Genomic DNA, 19,782 nt, shown 5'->3' on the forward strand with positions numbered 1-19,782 from the left:
TTGCTCTGAACTAAGATGAAAATAAACAAGAATACAAGTTCACATGCACTGGTTTGCAAAATGAAATACCCCCCAATTTCTAATGAAGATTAATGCTCTGATTAAAAAGCTCAATGTGGAAGAGAAAGGTGTGAAGTTTCCAATGACAGTAATACAGACTTCAAGTACATTACAAAAACCACTGCGAGTTGCAAGAATACTTTAGTCCGCATGAGAGAAAAATCTTTACCGCCAATTAATAAGACTCAGAAAAGACTTCATAGCAAGTTTAAGTGTCTGACTTCTACCATATGGTGGGACCCAGACTGAGTCAAATCTGTATATAACAAAATATAGATGTTAAATCATAACAGCAAGCCATGTTACTGGTGCCCATTGTGTTTTATTAGAATTTCTATGCATTTGTTATTAAAATACATCTGGCACAACACCAGCAACTGTGCTACAGAACCAAGAAGTTTCTGTAATTTCCAAAAGTCAGTAGGTGGTTATACCTAATGCTACAACCATCAGCTACAGAGAGATATTAATCTTTGAAAAGTGCCAGAAAAATATTTTCTGGGCATGGGGTAAGTCTAGCATATAAAGATTGCCATGTGCTGTCACAGGAGCCATTGCAATGCTTACTTATCAGCTCCACATTGTCACCACATGGTATTCAGTTCTACATTGTCACCACATGGTATTCAGTTTTGCAAAACTTCTTCACTGGCGAATGGTTTGGTGGTTTGGGGTTTTTTTTCTTCCTTCATAGCTCCATTCTATGTTGTTTTGCTGGTGTTTATTAACACAACTAAGATTTCACCTAACACCTCTTAGCCAGAATATCCTAATGAATGGAAATATCCCTTAAAAAAAGTGCTTACATATAAAAGATGGACCTTTTCTCCATCCAATTCAGCAGAGGAATTTGTCTCACAGAGTTGAAGTTTCCACCTGCCCAAGGAAAATTGCACCCTCTAGAAGAAGCGGTGGTAGACACTTGGTAGCATAATGTTGACATCATCCCAGGTACTGCTTTGAAGTGTATCTATCTGCCTTCCCTTTACAGGATATAAAGTAAAGACAAAAGGAAATATGGACCCCTTCCGTGGTTGCAACAAAATTTTTTCTTTCAACATGTCTTACCATACTATACTTTAGAATGTGAATTTTATCAGGATTTTATAGATCCAGATTCCTGTAATTTACTGTTACGCACATATTAGATAGGGAATAAAGCTAGCCCCAAAACTGTAGCCAATCTTTTAAACATTCTTTTCCAATGTCATTGTAAAGTGCCTCCAACCACACAGACACTGCAGTCATTCTAACATATTGGCATGATCCCAGGCAAGTCAACGCCCAGGAGTGCTGTCCTTCAGCTGACAATCCACCCCCCAGTACTCTGGCTAGCAGAGGCAAGTACTCGCCTGTCTGTACAGTGAAGTAGGCCCTTTTGGGGAGAGGGGGAAGAGGGAGGCTTCTGCTCTGTGAAGTCTCTGGGCTGATACAAGGAAAGTTTTGAGTGCTGATTTAAAGACAGCCCTGTCAAGACAGCTCCAGATATGAGATCCATGCAACTGCTCTGGAAACAGCATTCTCCTCAAACTAAGCCTCATCTCCCACCACTGCTTCTCTGCTTCAAAATATGCCTGAAAGAAACAGGCCTCTCAACACTTCATAAACATGCAAGTTTCTGTTCTTACACTAGAACAAATTTGGAGCCCTACCCTGAGCAAAACTTGCCTTTTTATAGTGTCAGGCATGAGAAATATGTCATATTTTATATGCTACCACAAGGATGCATACTCTGACACATGGCATGTAATGAAAAAATAAAGTCAATCACAATAACCTGTTCCCAGAGTCCTGATTATTAGCATACAGTTTTTTTAATGAGATAGTAAAACAAACGTAGATTCTCAGCTTTATAAAAAGAAATACATAATTTTATATTTCTAATCCAAAACAGTAGTTTACTAGTACTTTTCTATTGCATTGAGGGCTTCAACAATCTCTTTTTTTTTTCGTTAAAATGAATCTTTCCAAGAAACTCTCTTAGCACGGTCTCAGGTATTCAGAAAACCAGAACCAAAAACACATGGAATATGGCTTCTCAAAGTCATTCTGGTCAAAAAAAGTGAAAACAATATGCACACTTGCTTCAAACTTCCACAACACTTGTTTTTGTATAAGCACCAAATAATGTTGCACAGGAAGTTCAGAACCACGCAAATTCTGATTAGAAAACTTGTTAAATGCAGTTTCCTCCACAGGCACAGCCACCCTGGCGTGGGGTGATCATGCCCAGTGGAGGGCAGCAGGCTTTGCAGTGGGGAACCTGAAGCTCTCCAAAGCCACCACTCCAGCTAATGGGAAATGGATGATGAATTCCATAAAGAAAAAACACTCAAATTTCTAGGTCTTTCAGGAAAATACTGACAAGATTCAATATGACAAGAAGTAACTGTGATGAAACAAACACAAATTTGTATTACACTATTAGAAATATCTGGAAAAACATTAGAGTTTTTACTCACTATCAAATATCTCACTGTTTAGAAACTACTCAGTTAAGCTGACTGTGAAAATTAAATAGAATTTGGGACACTATTAACTCATATGTAGGATTTTTTTATCTTCCTTTTTACCTGGATGAGAAAGAATATCGGAAATATTTTATTCAATATTATAGCAATTCCCCAGTACTAGTGGGGTACAAAACAAAAATGGAAGTACTTGATTTTTCTGCAGTTTTTTCTTGTAGCTGGTTTACTTCTCAGCTACTTGTGCTCACATTCCTTTAAAAATAATTTCTGAGATCACGAGCTAACAGTGTGTTTATCTATTTATGTATATTGAAAAGCAATAAAGATCAATTATTTAAAACATAATAAACTGTGGGTTTGTCATTAAAAAAATTAAGAATGAAATACTTTTAACTGTTTACAGGTGTAGCGCTGTTCAAAAGCTGGTATTCTTACAACCTGGGTCAGGCAGAAGTTATCTTAAACATGGTTTTAGTTAGCGTCTGATGTGTACAACACGGAAACAGAGAGTAAAATTTCCAGTGATCAAGTGAGCACAATTCTCCACGGAGTCTCTAACCCTCAGATAAGGAGTGAATTGTTGTGGCAGGAAGAGAGCATGATGGCCATAAGATTTTAATTTCCTTGCCCCCAAATGTCAGTCTCATAATCTAGAACAAGTGACAGCTGCTTCCCATCTAAAAAGGTTTAAAACAAAAAACACTTCGTTTTCAGAGCACAACTACAAACCTGATGAAATCAGAAAGCACAATACTTGGAGAATCTCAAGATGGCCCAAGATCAGCAGTGACAAAAGCTATCAGTGTCCAAGTTTGTAGCTTAACTCTCAAGGGAGGGGATGTAAATTCTTGTCACAGCTATACATCTTCTCAGTTCAGAGAACTGTGGGACACATGTTTGGCAAAATAAACTTCCACACTCCTTGTGCTAATTCAGTGATAGCTTCCTTTTCTGGTCACATTTTTACTATGTTTTGGTCCATTCTAGAAATGAATGGCTAGACTTTAAAACTTGCAACACTGAACTATCTTCTGCAAAAACAGTGTTTAATAGTACTTTCCACTGAGCCTTCTTGTTGATTTTTGCCACCTCACCAGTTTGTCACCATCTGACTAACCAGAGCAGCCTACTGGACTTATGTCAGGTGACTTCTCCTTCCACATAAACTATATTCACTCTCTCAGTCTTCTGTGCTCATTTTCTTAAGGTTGTCTCATTTACTCTATTGACATCCTTCATGCATCCTTCCCTTCCCAAAACTACCTGTCTGCCTTATGCTTTCCTGTATACATAGGACTGCCAGAATTTGGATATATTTCTTACACACAGTGTGTGGCACCTGACATTTCTCATATTAAAAAAATACTGTGTTATGTAGCATCCAAAATTAGAACTTATTCCACCCGAGTCCTATTTTACTTTTGGAAAAAAAACAAGTAATTCAGTGTGGAAGTACTGAGCACATGATCCCACAGAGCTTTTTCTATACTACAAAACACACAATATAGAAAGAGAAATGAAAAAACTATTACTGAAAACCTGAATAAAATTTATTTAAAAATGGCTGTATCTCACAGGGAAACTTATCTTCCCTAGTCCCTATTCTGTTCAAGCAGGGCCGTGCCATACGTTTTGAAGGACGCCGACCTAAGCAGCTGTGATTTACATTCTGTGGCCATGATATCACTTAATTTAGTTGCAGGCTAAGGTTTTGCACTGTTGGTCCTGGAGCTTGATACAGCAGACAGTAACAGTACCAACAGCAGGCCTAAAGCCCTTCTGTCGCCTCTTGACCACCACACATTCACCTGATGGCCATTGATTTGAGCCAGGGAGGGTTACATGAAAACAGAAACAGAATCTTACCTTCTGGCCTTTGATCCCAGGTGGGCCTGGAAAGCCTATGGGGCCTGGATCACCCTGCACAACAAAAACATCCAGAATCATGACGTTTTACTGGAACATGACACAGGCTTATAAACGTATAGGACTTCAGATCTTCTCTGTATTCTTGGACATTTGGTATGAAGAAGTAGCTGATGTTGTTTTATCAGGCAGAGATTTTTATACTTTTTTTTAGCAGAAGAAAATTGAAAAGGCAACAGTTCCTCAATTGCAACCACCTGGTGCAATGTGCATGCTCTGGCAATCATACAACACAGCCAAAATCACGGCTGGAACAAACTCAGTTCACAACCTCACAACATGTACTTTTAGCCAACATAAATGAGAGTGAAACAGCTATACAATTCTTGAAGTAACCTCTCCCTCAGAAGTGAGTGGTTTCCCCTCAAATTAATATATATTTTTTACTATTACTGTTTATGTTTATTACTAACCACATGATAGTATACACGAATGAGAACTAGAGCATCTCCAATGCTAGGGAGATGGAAAAAGATGCGTTTTTTTAATGGTTGTTGCAGATGGGGGAGGAGGGAAGGTTGTTACAGTTCTTTTTTCCTTGCTCAGGACCGACAGTGAAGAGACTCACTCTTTCAGGATTAGTGCCCAAATTCAAATTCAATGAGTCAAGGAACAGATCCTGGAAATGAGTTAGCAACAAAGTAAATTCAAGTCCATTACTTAGGGTGAGCAAATTTGACTCGGGTGAAAAATCAAGAACCCAAAATAGCAAGAAGTATAAAGACGCATATCAATCCCATATTTTTGGATTACAGATGCATTCTACACCTATTTAGGTGTAGCTCATGCATATACATGGGTGGACTTTAGACTGTTCTGTGGTAGCTTGGGCTCATGCCAAAGAATATACCTTGAGTTTCAGGTAGACACACACAGCTCACAGCACTGATTAGACTGCCAAAAGCAAAAGCTGGTTAGATTAAAATAACATTGCTATTTCTACAAAAGCTGCACTTCCATTTCTTATCAGTGCATCAACAGACACATTTCTGAATTTTACTCAGCAGCCCTTTAATACTGAAAAAATGTATTTGTGAATTTTAGAGTTTGACAGAATGTATGCATCAAAAAAAAAAAGTTATTCTATGTACACATCAGCACCTAGCAAACAATAGTTATTTGCTACTGCTTGCTTCATTATGGAGAGTGGTCCTGGACTCCTACAGTGTTTTCTAGTTAGCACAAATGTTCCACAATTGAACTACTAGCAAATATTCATAATAAAACTTAACATAAATGCAAGATATTCTAAAAGATATAGTGCAGGCCAACACGTTAGAATGCAAACATGCAATTACATTTTTAGTATTATCACATTTAAAGTTTCATACACAGTCAGTAGATTTGCAGTCTAAAAGTGAAATGATCACAAGCTTTCAAGCCCACAATTTCTATGAAGAACCATTTTAAATATTTATAATCAAATGTTTCGGGCAGAGAGAGCAACCACTAGTTTGTCTAAAGCAGCTTAGGAGGAACTAGCAGGAAAAGCCTCTGAAGTGTAAGGACAAATCTTAGCAGCAAGAGTCTGTTAAAAAAGTGATTAAATACAACACGACATGCAATAATGTGTGCACTTGTCAGCACAAAATTTTGTCTGTCCTACACAACTTTGTGGACTAATGCAAGGTACTAAAGAAAACTGGAAACTGTACTTTGTTATATCAATGTGAACAGAACTCAATTTCATTGTTCTGAAAAGAATTTCCCTTTTATTTTTTTATTTATTTTATTTTTAGAAATGAACTCAAAGATGTAATCTACATTTCAGCTTGGAATATAATTTTTTTATTTGTCTTTGCTTTATTACATTACCTGTGTCTGCACCAGTCAGTCTCACGTAATTGTCAAAATATACCAGTATCACAGTAAATACAAAGCATTGTGCTGTTATAGCTTATCTGAATATTGAACAAGACTTCAACAAAAGAATGGGACAGACAAAACACTTTTCTGTACTATAAGAAAATATTACTTTTTCTCCACGCTTCGCCTGTCCTGGAGAGAATCCTGGGTCTCCTTTAGGGCCCTGTAAGCAGATAAATTAATCTCATTAATATCATCAGGGAAGAGAGTTTTTAATAATGTAAGTGGAAACAAATATTTTTAACTGTTATAGCAAGAGGGGGAATGTTCATATAAAATGCACTTGTTATTACAAAATTTTTCTCTCATACTTTTTCAGTAAAGAACTACCACAAAATAGTGTGGGTTCACCTCTAAATTGGATTTAGGTTTTCCAAATTTCATAACATCTCAAAAACTTTTGATAAGCAGATTTTATTGGTAAATCCAAGCAGGATAACAGCAGACATCCCAGCTGAAATGCTCTCCCCATGTCTCCACCACTTCAAGACACCACCTATTTCCCAAACACTGTGCAAGACCATAGGGCTGTATCGCTGCACTAATTATCTTGTCCAGCCTTCCTCACGCTCAGTACCTGCCCCACGCAGCACAGACATCGCAGCTGGGAAGAACGGAGCTGTCAACATGCAGCAAAGTCCTCTGTTCAGTTACAAATTACTCCCCAGCAGGTGAGACAGCTCGCCATTCGTGCCCAGAATTACCGTCTGCATCCAAGACTAGGCCGCAGGGAGGGGAAGGACGCTGCCACACCAGCCGCGGGGGGGGGAAGGCCCCTGCCACACCAGTCTCTCCTACTTCAAATCCCCGCTGCCGGAGCCCGCTGCCACACGAAGCACCAGGCACCGCAGGCCGACCCGCCACAGAGGCCCGGGGCCTGCCGTGGCCAGGGAGCCAGGGCTGGTCAGCCGGCCCCGCAGAGCTGTCGGCGACAGCCAGCTCTGCCACCACAAACCCGCACCCCTCAGAGCCAAATTCACTGACCTTAAAAAGGGAGTCACCAGCAAATGGCACCTCCTGAGACAGCCCTGGGTGACCCGCTTCACACTGGCCGAGCAGCCACCCGGCGAGCTCCCAGAGCCATAGGCTGAAACCACATTCATGCACTAATAACTGAAAATACAGTAATTGAGTAGGAAATGGGGAACCCTTTTGGTCTAATTCTTAATAAAAGCTGCACGTAAAAGGCACTGTAACGTTTCATTGACCCGTTCGTATAAATGGCAAAGGCTACAACAGTACTCTCGATTTCAAAGCCGTAAAGTAACACTGGGTGTTACTCACAAGCATCAAGATCTACTCTTCTCAAAAATGCGCTTTATGTAGCCAAGGAAATAAATGTTACAACCAAAGTTATCCCACAGCAGCGCTGGATCAAAAATGATGTATGCCCTTCACCGAAAGGAGAACTAAAGTTGGGAAAAACAGGTGTTTAGACATTGCCAGCACAGTCCTACTCTGAGGGGCAACACTGGGTGCTCGGAGGGACGTCCAAGACAAGCAGTGCGAGGCTTCCTGGCGGTCAGCCATTTCAGCCCTGCTACAGTCCTGGCTCTTACTTGAAACGCTACGGGGCCTGATCCTCCTCTTGCGCACGGTACCGCAGATCAGGGCTTTTCCTTCCCTCCGCAGTTAAGATTTGTACGTGTGAGGCTGCTTGAGAAGCTAAGCCTGCTGAATACTAGAGCCTGGAAATACGGCAAAATGAATCTGTTGTCTTAAATTGATGTGTCAGGTCACAGAGAACATTATTCATCAGCATGGCAGCAGTTATCTGAATATTTTCCAGCTGATTTACCTTTTGGAAGGTAAATAGTTATTTTCCTTGAACAACTCCAATCTGAATCCTGCTTCCATTTTCCAATGCGGGCATATTAAACTAAGAGTTGTAATAAAATTGTGATCAGCTCATGGTTAGCTAAAACACAGGCCTTCTGACAACTTACCCGTTGCCTCTCCTTCCCCCTATAAGCATAATTAATTCCTCATTATTTTTAATCTAAAAACCAAAAAACCGTAGTTATGCATGGCCTTGGGTTGTGGATTAACAACACGTCACCACAGGTCAAGATGTGAGGATAAAGCACTCCATTATTTAATCTATGTAACATTACAGTGTAGTTAGAACAGTGCCAGAACCCACAAACTATTTTCTTAACTAATCCATTTTTCAGAGAGGCAGGAATACAGCCAAGCTCATGAAAACTTTTAAATGACTTTAAAAACACCCATCAACTTTTGATCAGGAATTAAATGCTGAGGACATCAACTATCGGTTGGCACAGCTAGCACACGGTCAGGGCTGGAGGGTATTAGCTAATGCTGTTCCATGCTTCAAAGACAAGTGCATTTTATATATATACACAAAAAAATATATATAGGTACATGCATACACATATAATTCCCTCCATTCTTAAAACTGTGGAGACAGCTACAGAACTGATCAGAATTATGATCCAGTGGAAGGGCAAAATACATTATAAAACAAATCCTAGGAGTAATTGGTTACAATTATTTTCCTAGTGATGTATTCTATTATACAGCCATCAGAAATATTGTAAAAATTAATAATTAATCTCCAAGTTTAACTGTTCCTATAGAACTAGATAATAACAAAAGCGCACACGCACACGAATCACTTGGTTTTACAGTGTTTGACACTGAAAGCTTTATTAAATTTCTTTTTCTATCCCCGAGCAGTTTTTAACACCTGTCATGACAGGTCAGATTCCTGCCATTAGGAATCATACTAAAACACATCATGGTTGCTGCTGGTTTTTTCCTAACATTCTATCAAATTGTTCGAACTAAATATGAGTTGAAGGCATTCTGCAACTGCACAAATCTGTCAAATCTATTTAAAGGGCCTCTGTTACACAAGTTTGAAGGATTTTATTTGAGCTTCCAGTCTTTCTTTGGTTTCAAATATCACATCCATAAATCTTCAGCAAATTATTCTAGCATATCAACTGATAATGTCTGAAATATTAGAATATTTAAATATCAAAGGTTGGGTACTGACAAAAAAATGACTAATTTATAGAGAACGATACTCTAGTTTTCTTCCTTTTTTCTTTAAAAACGCAAGGCAAAAGGTTACAGCAATTAAATGTTTATTCTCATTTAAATTCCAGTTTATCAAAGAGGCTGAGCTGATTTACAGAAACTCTTGGGAAGAACAGACTACTTGTATGGATAACAGTTTCCAGATCATCATTCTGCACACACAGGGTTCTTTTTTCCCTGAATAAACTGCTATTTTGTTTTGATTTGAAGTTCAATTTGATTGATTACATTTAATTAAAATATGTTTATAGTAACAGTCACCATCTGTAAACCAAAGAAGGACAATTGCTTCTATTATAGGAAACAGTTCTGGGTCTTCCAAAAAGTCACTAAGAAGCTCATGTATTTACATGGCAACATGGATATATTAACTCACCTTTGGACCTGGCAATCCTGGCAAACCTGGATTACCATGTGGTCCTGGAATACCCTGGAAAAAAACACCAACAAAAAAGAGTGGGATTATTCAGTACTCCACTGAACAAGTGTGAGCAGTTTGCAGAGAATCATTTTGCTGCATCATTGTTGCTTTTAGAAGCACTGGTTGGGATTTTCAAAGGATTCTCAAGAAATAAAACATGCACATCTTTCTAAAAAATTAACAGTGAAGTTGAGTACTTCCCTTTCTTTTAAAAATCTCAGTTTCTATTGCCTTCCCAAGTAATTCTTAACAGGTATTTGGCACACAGTCACTGCAATGTCATCTTCCAAACACCGAAGGACCAAACTGGTGAAAACCTATCCCTGTTAAGTCTGCAACAAAGCTTTTATTGAATTCACTAAGGCCAAAGTTCCACCCAAACAATTAATCCAAATATCAAAAATAAGAAGAATCCTTTTCAGCTTTCTCATTATACACCGTGGTCTTGCCACAGATAAACTCAGTGTTTGTCTTTCCCTCACATGAGACTGAATTTACCAGTTACACCTTGCAGTAACACTGAAAGCTGTATCTGTCAAGTACTCCCTCTCCATAATGACAATGTTGGCAGAACTCCACAGAAATGCTAATCCCATGTGCTGTTTGAGAGATCATTTGCACACTGGCAACTGTGGAGGCACTCTCAGGGATTTTAGGAGATAGGAAACAAATTGAAAGTGCCAACGTATCTGCAGTCCTGAAGTGGCTCCCAGCTTTTGCTGCTTGCAATATTATTATCTTGGGGCATAGTACTGCAAAAGAGAGGTGCAAAAGTATCCTTGTGAAATGAGACACATCAAGGGAATTTCATCTCATCACTGATAATTTTGAAATTGCTCAAATTTCATTATTGAGAAACTCAGAACAAGCCAAGACACTTAGAAAAACTTAACTGTCAGATGTGGACTTCTCTGCCATGGAATTACAGAGATCAAAATCAGTTTTTAAAGGAAACCTCTAACCATTACTCAGGCATTGATACTGTGCCCAGTGTCCAACCCCTGTGAATCTGTCTGGATCAGGTTTGGACACACACTCAAGAGACCCTGAAGAAGGCCTAGGCAATGTGGCTCTGCACTCTGCTGCTTCCCGTTGAGACCTCAAGTCACATTTCAGGATGGCAGTTTATGTGAAGGAAGACAGAAGTCACAGGGCAAACTGGTAGATGCAGAGACGAACTTTGCATCACCAGGGCTTTATGTGCTTTTTGGCTCAAGACGACTCCTCTATCATACCATGTATCTTCAGTAGTTGTACTTGCTTGAATATATCAGTATTATGCAAACTGAAGATCAAATAGTTTTATAGGCTTTCTTGGATCATATAAGTATGTATTTTAAACTCAGAACTACTGGTAAATATTCACCTTGGACGTTTACATGCTTTTTTCAGGCACCCTATTGTAAGCTGTCTCCTCACATCGGAAAGCATATGCTATTCAATAATTAATCCAGAAAACTCACACAGTAGAGCACTGTGCTCTTAAGTACTCTACACCTGTAAAAAAAGACCTGCAGCAAAAAAAAACAAAAACAAAAACAAAAACCAACCCAAAACTGAGCAAGGTAAGAGCAGTAAGATAAGCAACAGGCATGGCTTTAAACACATGGGCAGCCTCCTGCAAACCAAAGACAACTTCCCACTTCTGAGGATCTACTTGGATATGTGGAATCCTGCCTGCGATGGAAAAGCATCCTCAACAGAGGCACTCTGCAACATAAAAAGCAGATTTATAGAAACTGTGAGCTCCTATGAAGAAAGGTAATTTGAAAAAGGACCCAAGGAAGATACGGATTCGAAGCAATGCTTTTCATTTTATACTTTTAAATATGCCTTATCCACTCCCTTTCTCCAGCTGCTCTAAAGCACCAGTTTGATTTTCATCCCCGTTGACCAGTGCACTCTCCTACCCAGTCAGAACAAGCTCTGAAAGCCAGCAAAGCACAGGATGTTCAACACACTGTTGAGCATCAGCTTGTTTAAACGTTCCTCAAAGGCTGAGTCAAAACTCCCACACGCCTGCTGAGCCTTCATATAAACTACTCCCTTATCTCCCACTTGTGATTTGCCTCGATGAGTGCACTCCAGCCATAACCACTAACATCCCCAAATACTGAGGCCCAAAATCTTCTACACAACAAATGTTAACCTGTTCCCTCCAGCCGCCCTTTCCCTAAAACTCCCCAAAATCAACCGTGACCTCAGGGACTCCTCAAGCTTTTTTTTTTTTTTTAAAACACTGAATTGTGAAAACACAGATTTACCGAAAGGATTTACCCCCTTTTGCCCCACCAACTAGTCCTTGCAGTGGCGCGAGCTGCTCCCATGCTCTTGGCATCTGGGGCACGGGTTTCTGCTCACTGTGGCAAAGCCTGTGCCCTGTCCCCTGGCACAGGGCAAGGCTGCTGTCCCTGCTCATGTTGGGGTGCACCCAGTCACACAAAACAAATCAACGTTTGCTGCTGTAGCTAATTTATTGGGCAAATTATGCAGATTTTTATCACCCCTTTTATTAAGCTGCTGTAACACAAGAGACTAAAACAGATTTTTGGGAGTGTTCCCCCCACTGCCTTGCAGTGGTTAATTTTGTATCCACAGCCTGCTCCTCCGTGGCCCTGGCATGCATTGCTCACTCCCCCTCATTCCAAAAACAAATGAACATGACCTTAGATTGCAGCAGATGGGAGCAGCATGGAAAAACGAACAGTTCATATTGCAGGCAGCAAAAGCTAGGTACAAATGTAACAACGCTGTGTACGCACCCATACACAGAATTAGCTATGCTGGAGGCTCACAGCAGAAAAAAAAAAGTAAACCAAACCTGTTTGCTTTGCCTTACTTTAACCTCTCTGCCAAATATTAAGAACCATACACTTTCATAATCACCAAGCATATAAATAAAGTTGAGAAAACCAAAATGATGCAAACTGGAGTTTGATTATCGGTGACCTGCTTAGAGCTACAGAAGAACATAGCTGTTTTACTCACCCGAGGACCTCTCTTTCCTGATGGACCAGGAAAACCTGGAGGACCTGGAGGACCCTGATGGTAGAAAATCAAAACAATTGAGGCTAAAACCCAATACAAAAACAGTATCACAAGTCTGAATCAGACCAGTTCTTCTAACTGATGACTTTCTGCTTGTGCAGTCCTTCTCGACTTGAAAACCTATTCCCAAACTGCAAGCAAGTTGGTTTTTAATCTGGTTGTAAATCAGATTTCTGTTTAGAAAGTATCTTATGTCAGAGGAATTGGAGCTAACAATCTAGATAGTAACTTTACATAAGTGTATTTGTATTAAAGGAAGAAAAGATCAGTTCAAGGATTAGGAACAAGCAAGTGCAGTGTATTTCAAAACAAAGAACAGAGAATAATTAAGCCTTTTTAATAAGTATTCCGGCATGCCAAACACATTTTAGAAAAGTCAGCAGTAACTGTGAAAAATGAGATACCACCTCACAGAAAAGACAGACATGAAATAGAAGAAAATAAGTGTGGACCAATGATTGTTCAGTTTCGTATTAAAAGCTTCTGATAAGAATAACTGGTAGCATGCTCACCTTTGTATATAATGAATAACAGTCTTTTTAAAGAAAAAAAAATGCAGATTTTTTTAAATGCTAGTATATAACCAGAAGTATCTTTTGCAAATAAGTTAGATTATTAGCCACTATAGGATCAGACAGTGTACCATCCTCTGTACATCTAGTTGTTTTGACCATAGAAATCTTTCCTTTTCTGTATGTGATTGCTGTTCCCATTCAAAACCCCAGAATCTACTGCATTGTAGAATGAGCTACAAATACAAATGAGAGCTCTAGACTAAAATCTGCACTAATTTATATTATATTTTGTCTATAACACTTGAGTCCCAAGAGGCATGGGCTACTTTTAAGGATGAATTCAGCTCCCATCCAAATGCCAGCACCGCAAGTCCCAGCTTTAACAGAAACCAAGTACACCACAAGGGAAGATTGGCATCAAGAAAGTCAGACCCCACGAAGGAGGTCAGTTGACGATAGCAGGAAGGGACTCAGCTTGCTCTTTCACCCAGGCTTCCTCGCACTTCTGTGTTCTGAATATACTGCAGCCTCTCAGCTGAGACACTACGCAAAACACTGAATATCAGACTGCCCATCACCAAGTAACACTGCTGAAAGCTGGCTGGGATACCAGGGAAATCAGAAGGGCAATTATGGTGGCCGAAATTACCAACTCACAGGCTTTGCAAAAAAGGAAAATGTAAAAAAAGAAAAAAAAAAAGAAAAAAGAGAGAGAAGGGGAAAAAAGACAAACACCCTTTGGGGTTTTATTAGCAACCAACGAATCATTTATTAAGACAGAAGCTGCATTTTTAAAAACCTGAAGTTTTGTGGAAGTGCTATTTCTTTTTCCTTGAAAAGATAATGTCACTGGCAGAGAAGACAGTGCTGACTACGGACTTCGGCATTGTCAAGCCAATTACATTCATTTGGCCAAAATACAGACCACTTTGGACAATTCTGGGAAAAACACTGTTGTTCTGAGAAAGAAAAAAAAATATTTTCTTCTCCAATTAATCATAATAATCTTAGGAGTCTAACTGTAGTGCAACTGCCTGTTTATAGTTGGGAATATTTGTATGTCCACACATACTGCACTAAGTCATGCTGAAACCCATACCCTGCACTTTCCTCTGTGTAATGCAGAAGACAAATCTGTGCCACAGTCTTTAGGTCAAACCGTAACACGTCATATTTTAGCACAGGAGGCTTGCTATTTACCCTGACTGCTTAAATGCTCACTAGTATCCTCATATTTTTCTAGAGTAACAAGACCATAACTGTGTTTAATAACAAAAAAATGTAACAGACAAGACACAGGGAAAGCTTCTGACCTGGCATTCTTGTCCAGGTCCAAAAATGTACCTGAAACGGCACAGAGAGCTCCCACCCTGCCACTGCTGAATTTCAGAATCACAGAATCACTGAATGGTAAGGGTTGGAAGGGACCTCTGAAGATCATCTGGTCCAACCCCCCTACCAAGGCAGGATCACTTAGGGCAGGTTGCACAGGAACGCGCCCAGTGGGGTTTTGAAGGTCTCCAGAGAAGGAGACTCCACAACCTGTCTGGGCAGCCTGTTCCAGTGCTCCGTCACCCTCACAGTAAAGGTTGAGGTGGAACTTTCTGTGCTGCAGTTTATGCACATTGCCCCTCGTCCTATCACTGGGCACTACTGAAAAGAGACTGGCTCCATCCTCCTGACAGCCACCCTTCAGATATTTATAGACATTGATAGTCCCCTCTCAGCCTTCTCTCCGGACTAAACAGCCCCAGGACTCTCAGCCTTTCCTCATACAAGAGATGTTCCAGTCCCTTAACCATCCTCGTGGCCCTCTGTTGGGCTCTCCAAAAGCTCCCTGTCTCTCTTGAACTGGGGAGCCCAGAACTGGACACAATACTCCAGATGAGGCCTCACCAGCACAGAGTAGAGGGGGAGGATAACCTCTCTTGACCTGCTGGTCACACTCTTCTTAGTGCACCCCAGGATACCACTGGCCCTCCTGGCCACCAGGGCACATTGCTGTCCCATGGATAACATTGTCTACCAGGACTCCAAGGTCCTTCTCCATGGAGCTGCTTTCCAGCAGGTCAACCCCTAACCTGTACTGGTGCATGGGGTTGCTCCTCCCCAGGTGCAGAACTCTGCACTTGTCCTTGTTAAATTTCATGAGGTTCCCCTCTGCCCAACTCTCCAGTCTGTCCAGAAGCAGTATGCTTTCTAATCTCTCCTCTCAAATTGTAAATGAAGAGATGCACTTTGCTTAGGAAATTATCCTGGGACTACAAAGGGAAACATATTTTTAATTAAGTAAAATAGCTGCAAGCATTGTGCATTCTCTTGCAATTTGTGATACAAAGTTATTCTCTATCCCTGTTTCAGACACTCTCTACATTACCTTAAAAATACATTAATAGCCAAACCCCATCGATTCCTAATAGGAATTATGGAATAATTCAAATAGAAGTTTAATGAGTATTTATTAACATCCCTGATCTTTGCTGCTGACTTGTTGAAGGAGGGCAGCGAGAACATTTTTCCCTATGTGACTTTTTAAAATTTTAAAGTAGTGCCTGCTTCCTTTGGGAAAAACAAACAAAAACACCAAAAAAAACCAAAACATAACAAAAAACCAGAAACAAAAACAAACCCACAAACCAAAACACCCTCACTTTGATTACACTCATTCATAAGTAATTATCTCTCTTCATCTAAAAAACACAAATAGAAGAAAATCTAATCACAATCAACCCTCAGCAACCCCTAAAAGAAACAGTAAAATATATTTTAAACTATGCAGCCAGAAATGAATAATGCTTTCTCACAGCTTTCTAGAACAGTCACCCATTGTAGATGAAGTCTGTGGTTAACAATGATTAGCAATTAGCACCAGCAATCCAGGTGTTTGATTAAAGTACTAACAAGGACTCTCCTTACCCAAGAGCACATTACTCCTTACGCTCCAGCTCAGACTCCTCCCTGCAACTCAAGCAATATCTCTGCCGACCGCAGACTTCGTAGAGCCCAGTAAGTGTTCCTGTAAATGCTTTTCTGACTAGTTGTAAGAAGTTATTCCACCCTAGGTACTCTTTCGACCTGTGGAAGCAACTACAACTTCAAATAAGCATGACTTTTTATACTAGTTAGGAAGCTATTTGTGCCTCTTAGACACCCACGTAAGCCACAGAAGTCAACTTCTGACGGTGTGCCCATCTCTCTTAAACCAAGGCATTAGTCATCTGCTTGAATAGCTCTTCTTCCAACTGCTGCAAACCACAATTAACACAACTGAAGCAATTTAAAGTGTTAATGCATTTTTTGCATTTGACATTCTAAACATCAACAAAAAAATAGTGAATTTGTGTAAATATTACTGATGCAAATTTTAAATTCATTTATTTAATAAGATCAGTTTGCTCACAACAGATCATATGTACCTTAAGGAACATACTACAACTTACTGTCCTTAGGAATTGTAAAAATTTAATTTAGCTATTGAGGAGAGAAGCTCAAGTTCCAGATAATGATGGCTTAATCCTGAACTAATAAAAGTAGATACTACTCTTCCAGAAATTTTCACTACCTTTCAAATGGTCATTGGGATGAATGTAATGGTGAACTTTCACAGACATTTTCTAGGTGACTGAAGCCCTTCTATGGATACATGTGTGTTAAACTTGCCCTATGCCAGAGGTAATAGGAAGCATTTCATTTACACGTAACAAGCCCCTAAGATTTCGTATGCACAGAAGTAAATTCTGCATTAAGTAGTTAAAACTCCTGCACAGGCGTATGCTGATCCTATTGCCATTCAATATCCAAATCATATTCACTGAAGTTTAAAAGGCATTTGACTACACCTCAACAACTCAACCTCAGCTCACCTCAAACACTTTTTTAAAAGACTAAATTAAAGAAACATATGAGTTTAATGCTTGATACATCAAATACCTAAGATAGGTGGCCCTTCAAGAAAACAAGAGAGACCAGGACCCTCTCTGCACATCCTCACCAAAATATCTGAAATCCAGCAGGGGAGTAAGCAGAAACATCAGGCTCCAAACCTCTTCCAAAAAACTCCCCGCAAAAGGAAATTCCACTTCTAACGTTGCTGATATAACTTGTTCTATTGTACAGGTATCATGCTGATTAGCTATGTTTTCCTTGTGTCCCATCTAACATTTCCTACTCAGTCTTGCCATACTTTCTGTGAACAGGCAAAAAACCGTCTCTATTAACTCACCCTTTGCAGAACTATAACATTTGTCCCTTACTTTCATTACCGAACACATTTTGTTTTAACCTTTGCTCAGAATCATATTTTCTAGAACCGTGCCACTGTTACTGCAACCTTCTGCAATCCTTCCAGCCTGCCTACATCCTTTTTAAAGCTCATAATCCAAAACTGAGGACACTTCTCCAAACTGCAGCCACAGCATATTCAGGCCAGTGGAAAAATAACCTGTCTCTGATACTCACCACTCCTGGTCATGTATCAAGGTGACAAGATGCATTTATTCTCTAGTGCACTGTAACATCACTCTACCACCCCCATCTGACAGCCTAACCAATCACGCCCCCAGCTTCTACTTGTACTTTTAATTTCTGTATTATTGCACTAAATTCAATGCCATCAGTTTTAGATCATCTGGAATTCTGATTCCGTCACTCAGAATTCTTATAGTATGCTTTGTCTACCTTTTTAAAGCATATCACAAAGATATTAATTTAATATCGTAATATCATAAACCATAATATCATAACTCATAATATCATAGTGATATTAATTTTATTATTGAGCAAAAAGGATCCTACCAAATGTGATTGTCCACCTATTTTTTCTTCTTTCCTCATTTGCATTTCACTGGAAAGGATAAAAAAAACCTGCACACTTATCTTTCCAAATGCCCTAGAGCAGGCAGTCACTTGTGTATGATTAACCTCCTTTCTTTACAGCTGTGGAAGTCTTTCCCCTTCTTTGTCAAGAATTCCTACAACAGCCAAAGCAGTGTCATGAACATCAGAGAAATATATATATGGCTTTGGGTTATGGATTAAAGCTTTTCAATATTGTTGTGCAGAACACAGGGAAAACATATCAGTTTCAGCTGAATTAAAAGGAAAGTTTAAATATTTAAGACTAACATTATCTTTTGGCTACTAAAAATAAAACAGCAAGAATCTTAAGTTTTTATCTGAATCAGCAGACACCGAGACAGATTTCTCAGCCTAGGTAGGGAAACGTGAGGGTTACCTGCAGAACTAAAATGCTTGCAAGTGATCAGCTGCCCAGCACATCCCCTGTGGCTAGGGAGAGCCTCAGCAAGCAATTTTGTTCAACTGAGAAATAAACTAAGAGTGAAATCTCTGCTGATGCTACCCCTTACTGCTCTTTATTTAGCACCACATTTAGGATCTCTGAACTGCCTTCTTTCAGGGTTCTCACTCTCACACCTCTTGGTTGGAATAAAAGCATCTCATCCAGGACTCAGTTCTGCCTAACGCAGGGCTTGCATTTCCAACTCCTCTTGGCAGTATCTCCGGACTGCTTCTCCTTACCAACCAGACGGCCTCAGGAACACTACCTTTTGGTCTTCTACTATTTCTGCTCCTGGCTGCGTGTCTCCATAATCCAGAAAGCTTTTCCAATAGTGAAAACTAATTCCTAGCTCATTTCTCAGAGGAAGCCAAATCCTGTGCAGATAGGCCTGCAGACGCAATTACCTGCCAGCAACCAACCGAAATCAGCTCTCTAGCCCACATCACCACCTCCTCCCACCAGTGCGGGACTATGTATCCCGTTACTGCAACCTGCTTTATGACTATGCAATGAAGAATATCGGTTTGAAAGTTAAACAGTTAAAAATAAATGCTAGATTTATTTATATTTTAATCTTTATACAGTGCCAACACCTTCTGCAACACAAAAAGGGGTGGTTCATTAAGTGCATGGCGCAGATTGTCCCCTAAACTAGAGGCTGGTGGTTCAGGAGACCACACTGTTCCACTTTAAGCTCAACCTTGTATTTTTGTAGGGGATTTTGGTCATTGCAACTGCTAGAATTTTAATCGGGGTCTTAATAGTTTTGAAGAAATAGGTACCCCTTTTCCATATGCTATCCATAAATGAAAGCCTGAATTCTGGAGCCCTGCTTTGCAGCGGTGGGTGAATTCCACAGCTGTGGGATCATGGAATACATGATCAGGGGCCTAATTATACAAGGCAAGAATCAGTTCTGGTAGATAATTAAACACTAAAACGAAGCTGAGGAGCTTAAGAACCACAAAAGCTAGTTCTTGCCTGTCAACTCCAATAGAACGAACATTATTTCTGCGTTGAAATCTTGAAAGAAGGTTCAAACCAACCACAACATAATGAAAGAAGAAAAAAAAAGGCGGGGGGGGGGGGGGGCATGCCTCACAAGGATTT

The 19,782-nt window shown here is 39.9% G+C and overlaps 1 protein-coding gene across 1 annotated transcript in view; it reads right to left on the reverse strand.

The window, feature by feature from the left end:
- LOC104616807 (collagen alpha-1(XXIV) chain-like) overlaps positions 1-19,782 on the reverse strand; it is a gene marked incomplete at its 3' end in the record, with an annotated part of 100,016 nt that overhangs the window by 69,500 nt on the left and 10,734 nt on the right. The window contains exons 5-9 of the mRNA XM_010281947.1: positions 12,799-12,852; positions 9,766-9,819; positions 7,122-7,436; positions 6,433-6,486; positions 4,398-4,451 (exon numbers count right to left, since the gene is read on the reverse strand). Of these exons, the coding sequence (XP_010280249.1) occupies positions 4,398-4,451; positions 6,433-6,486; positions 7,122-7,436; positions 9,766-9,819; positions 12,799-12,852 (531 nt within the window). The remainder of the gene's footprint in view (positions 1-4,397; positions 4,452-6,432; positions 6,487-7,121; positions 7,437-9,765; positions 9,820-12,798; positions 12,853-19,782) is intronic.

The sequence above is a fragment of the Phaethon lepturus genome, unplaced genomic scaffold (genome assembly GCF_000687285.1).
Source record: "Phaethon lepturus isolate BGI_N335 unplaced genomic scaffold, ASM68728v1 scaffold18162, whole genome shotgun sequence".
Taxonomy (NCBI): domain Eukaryota; kingdom Metazoa; phylum Chordata; class Aves; order Phaethontiformes; family Phaethontidae; genus Phaethon; species Phaethon lepturus.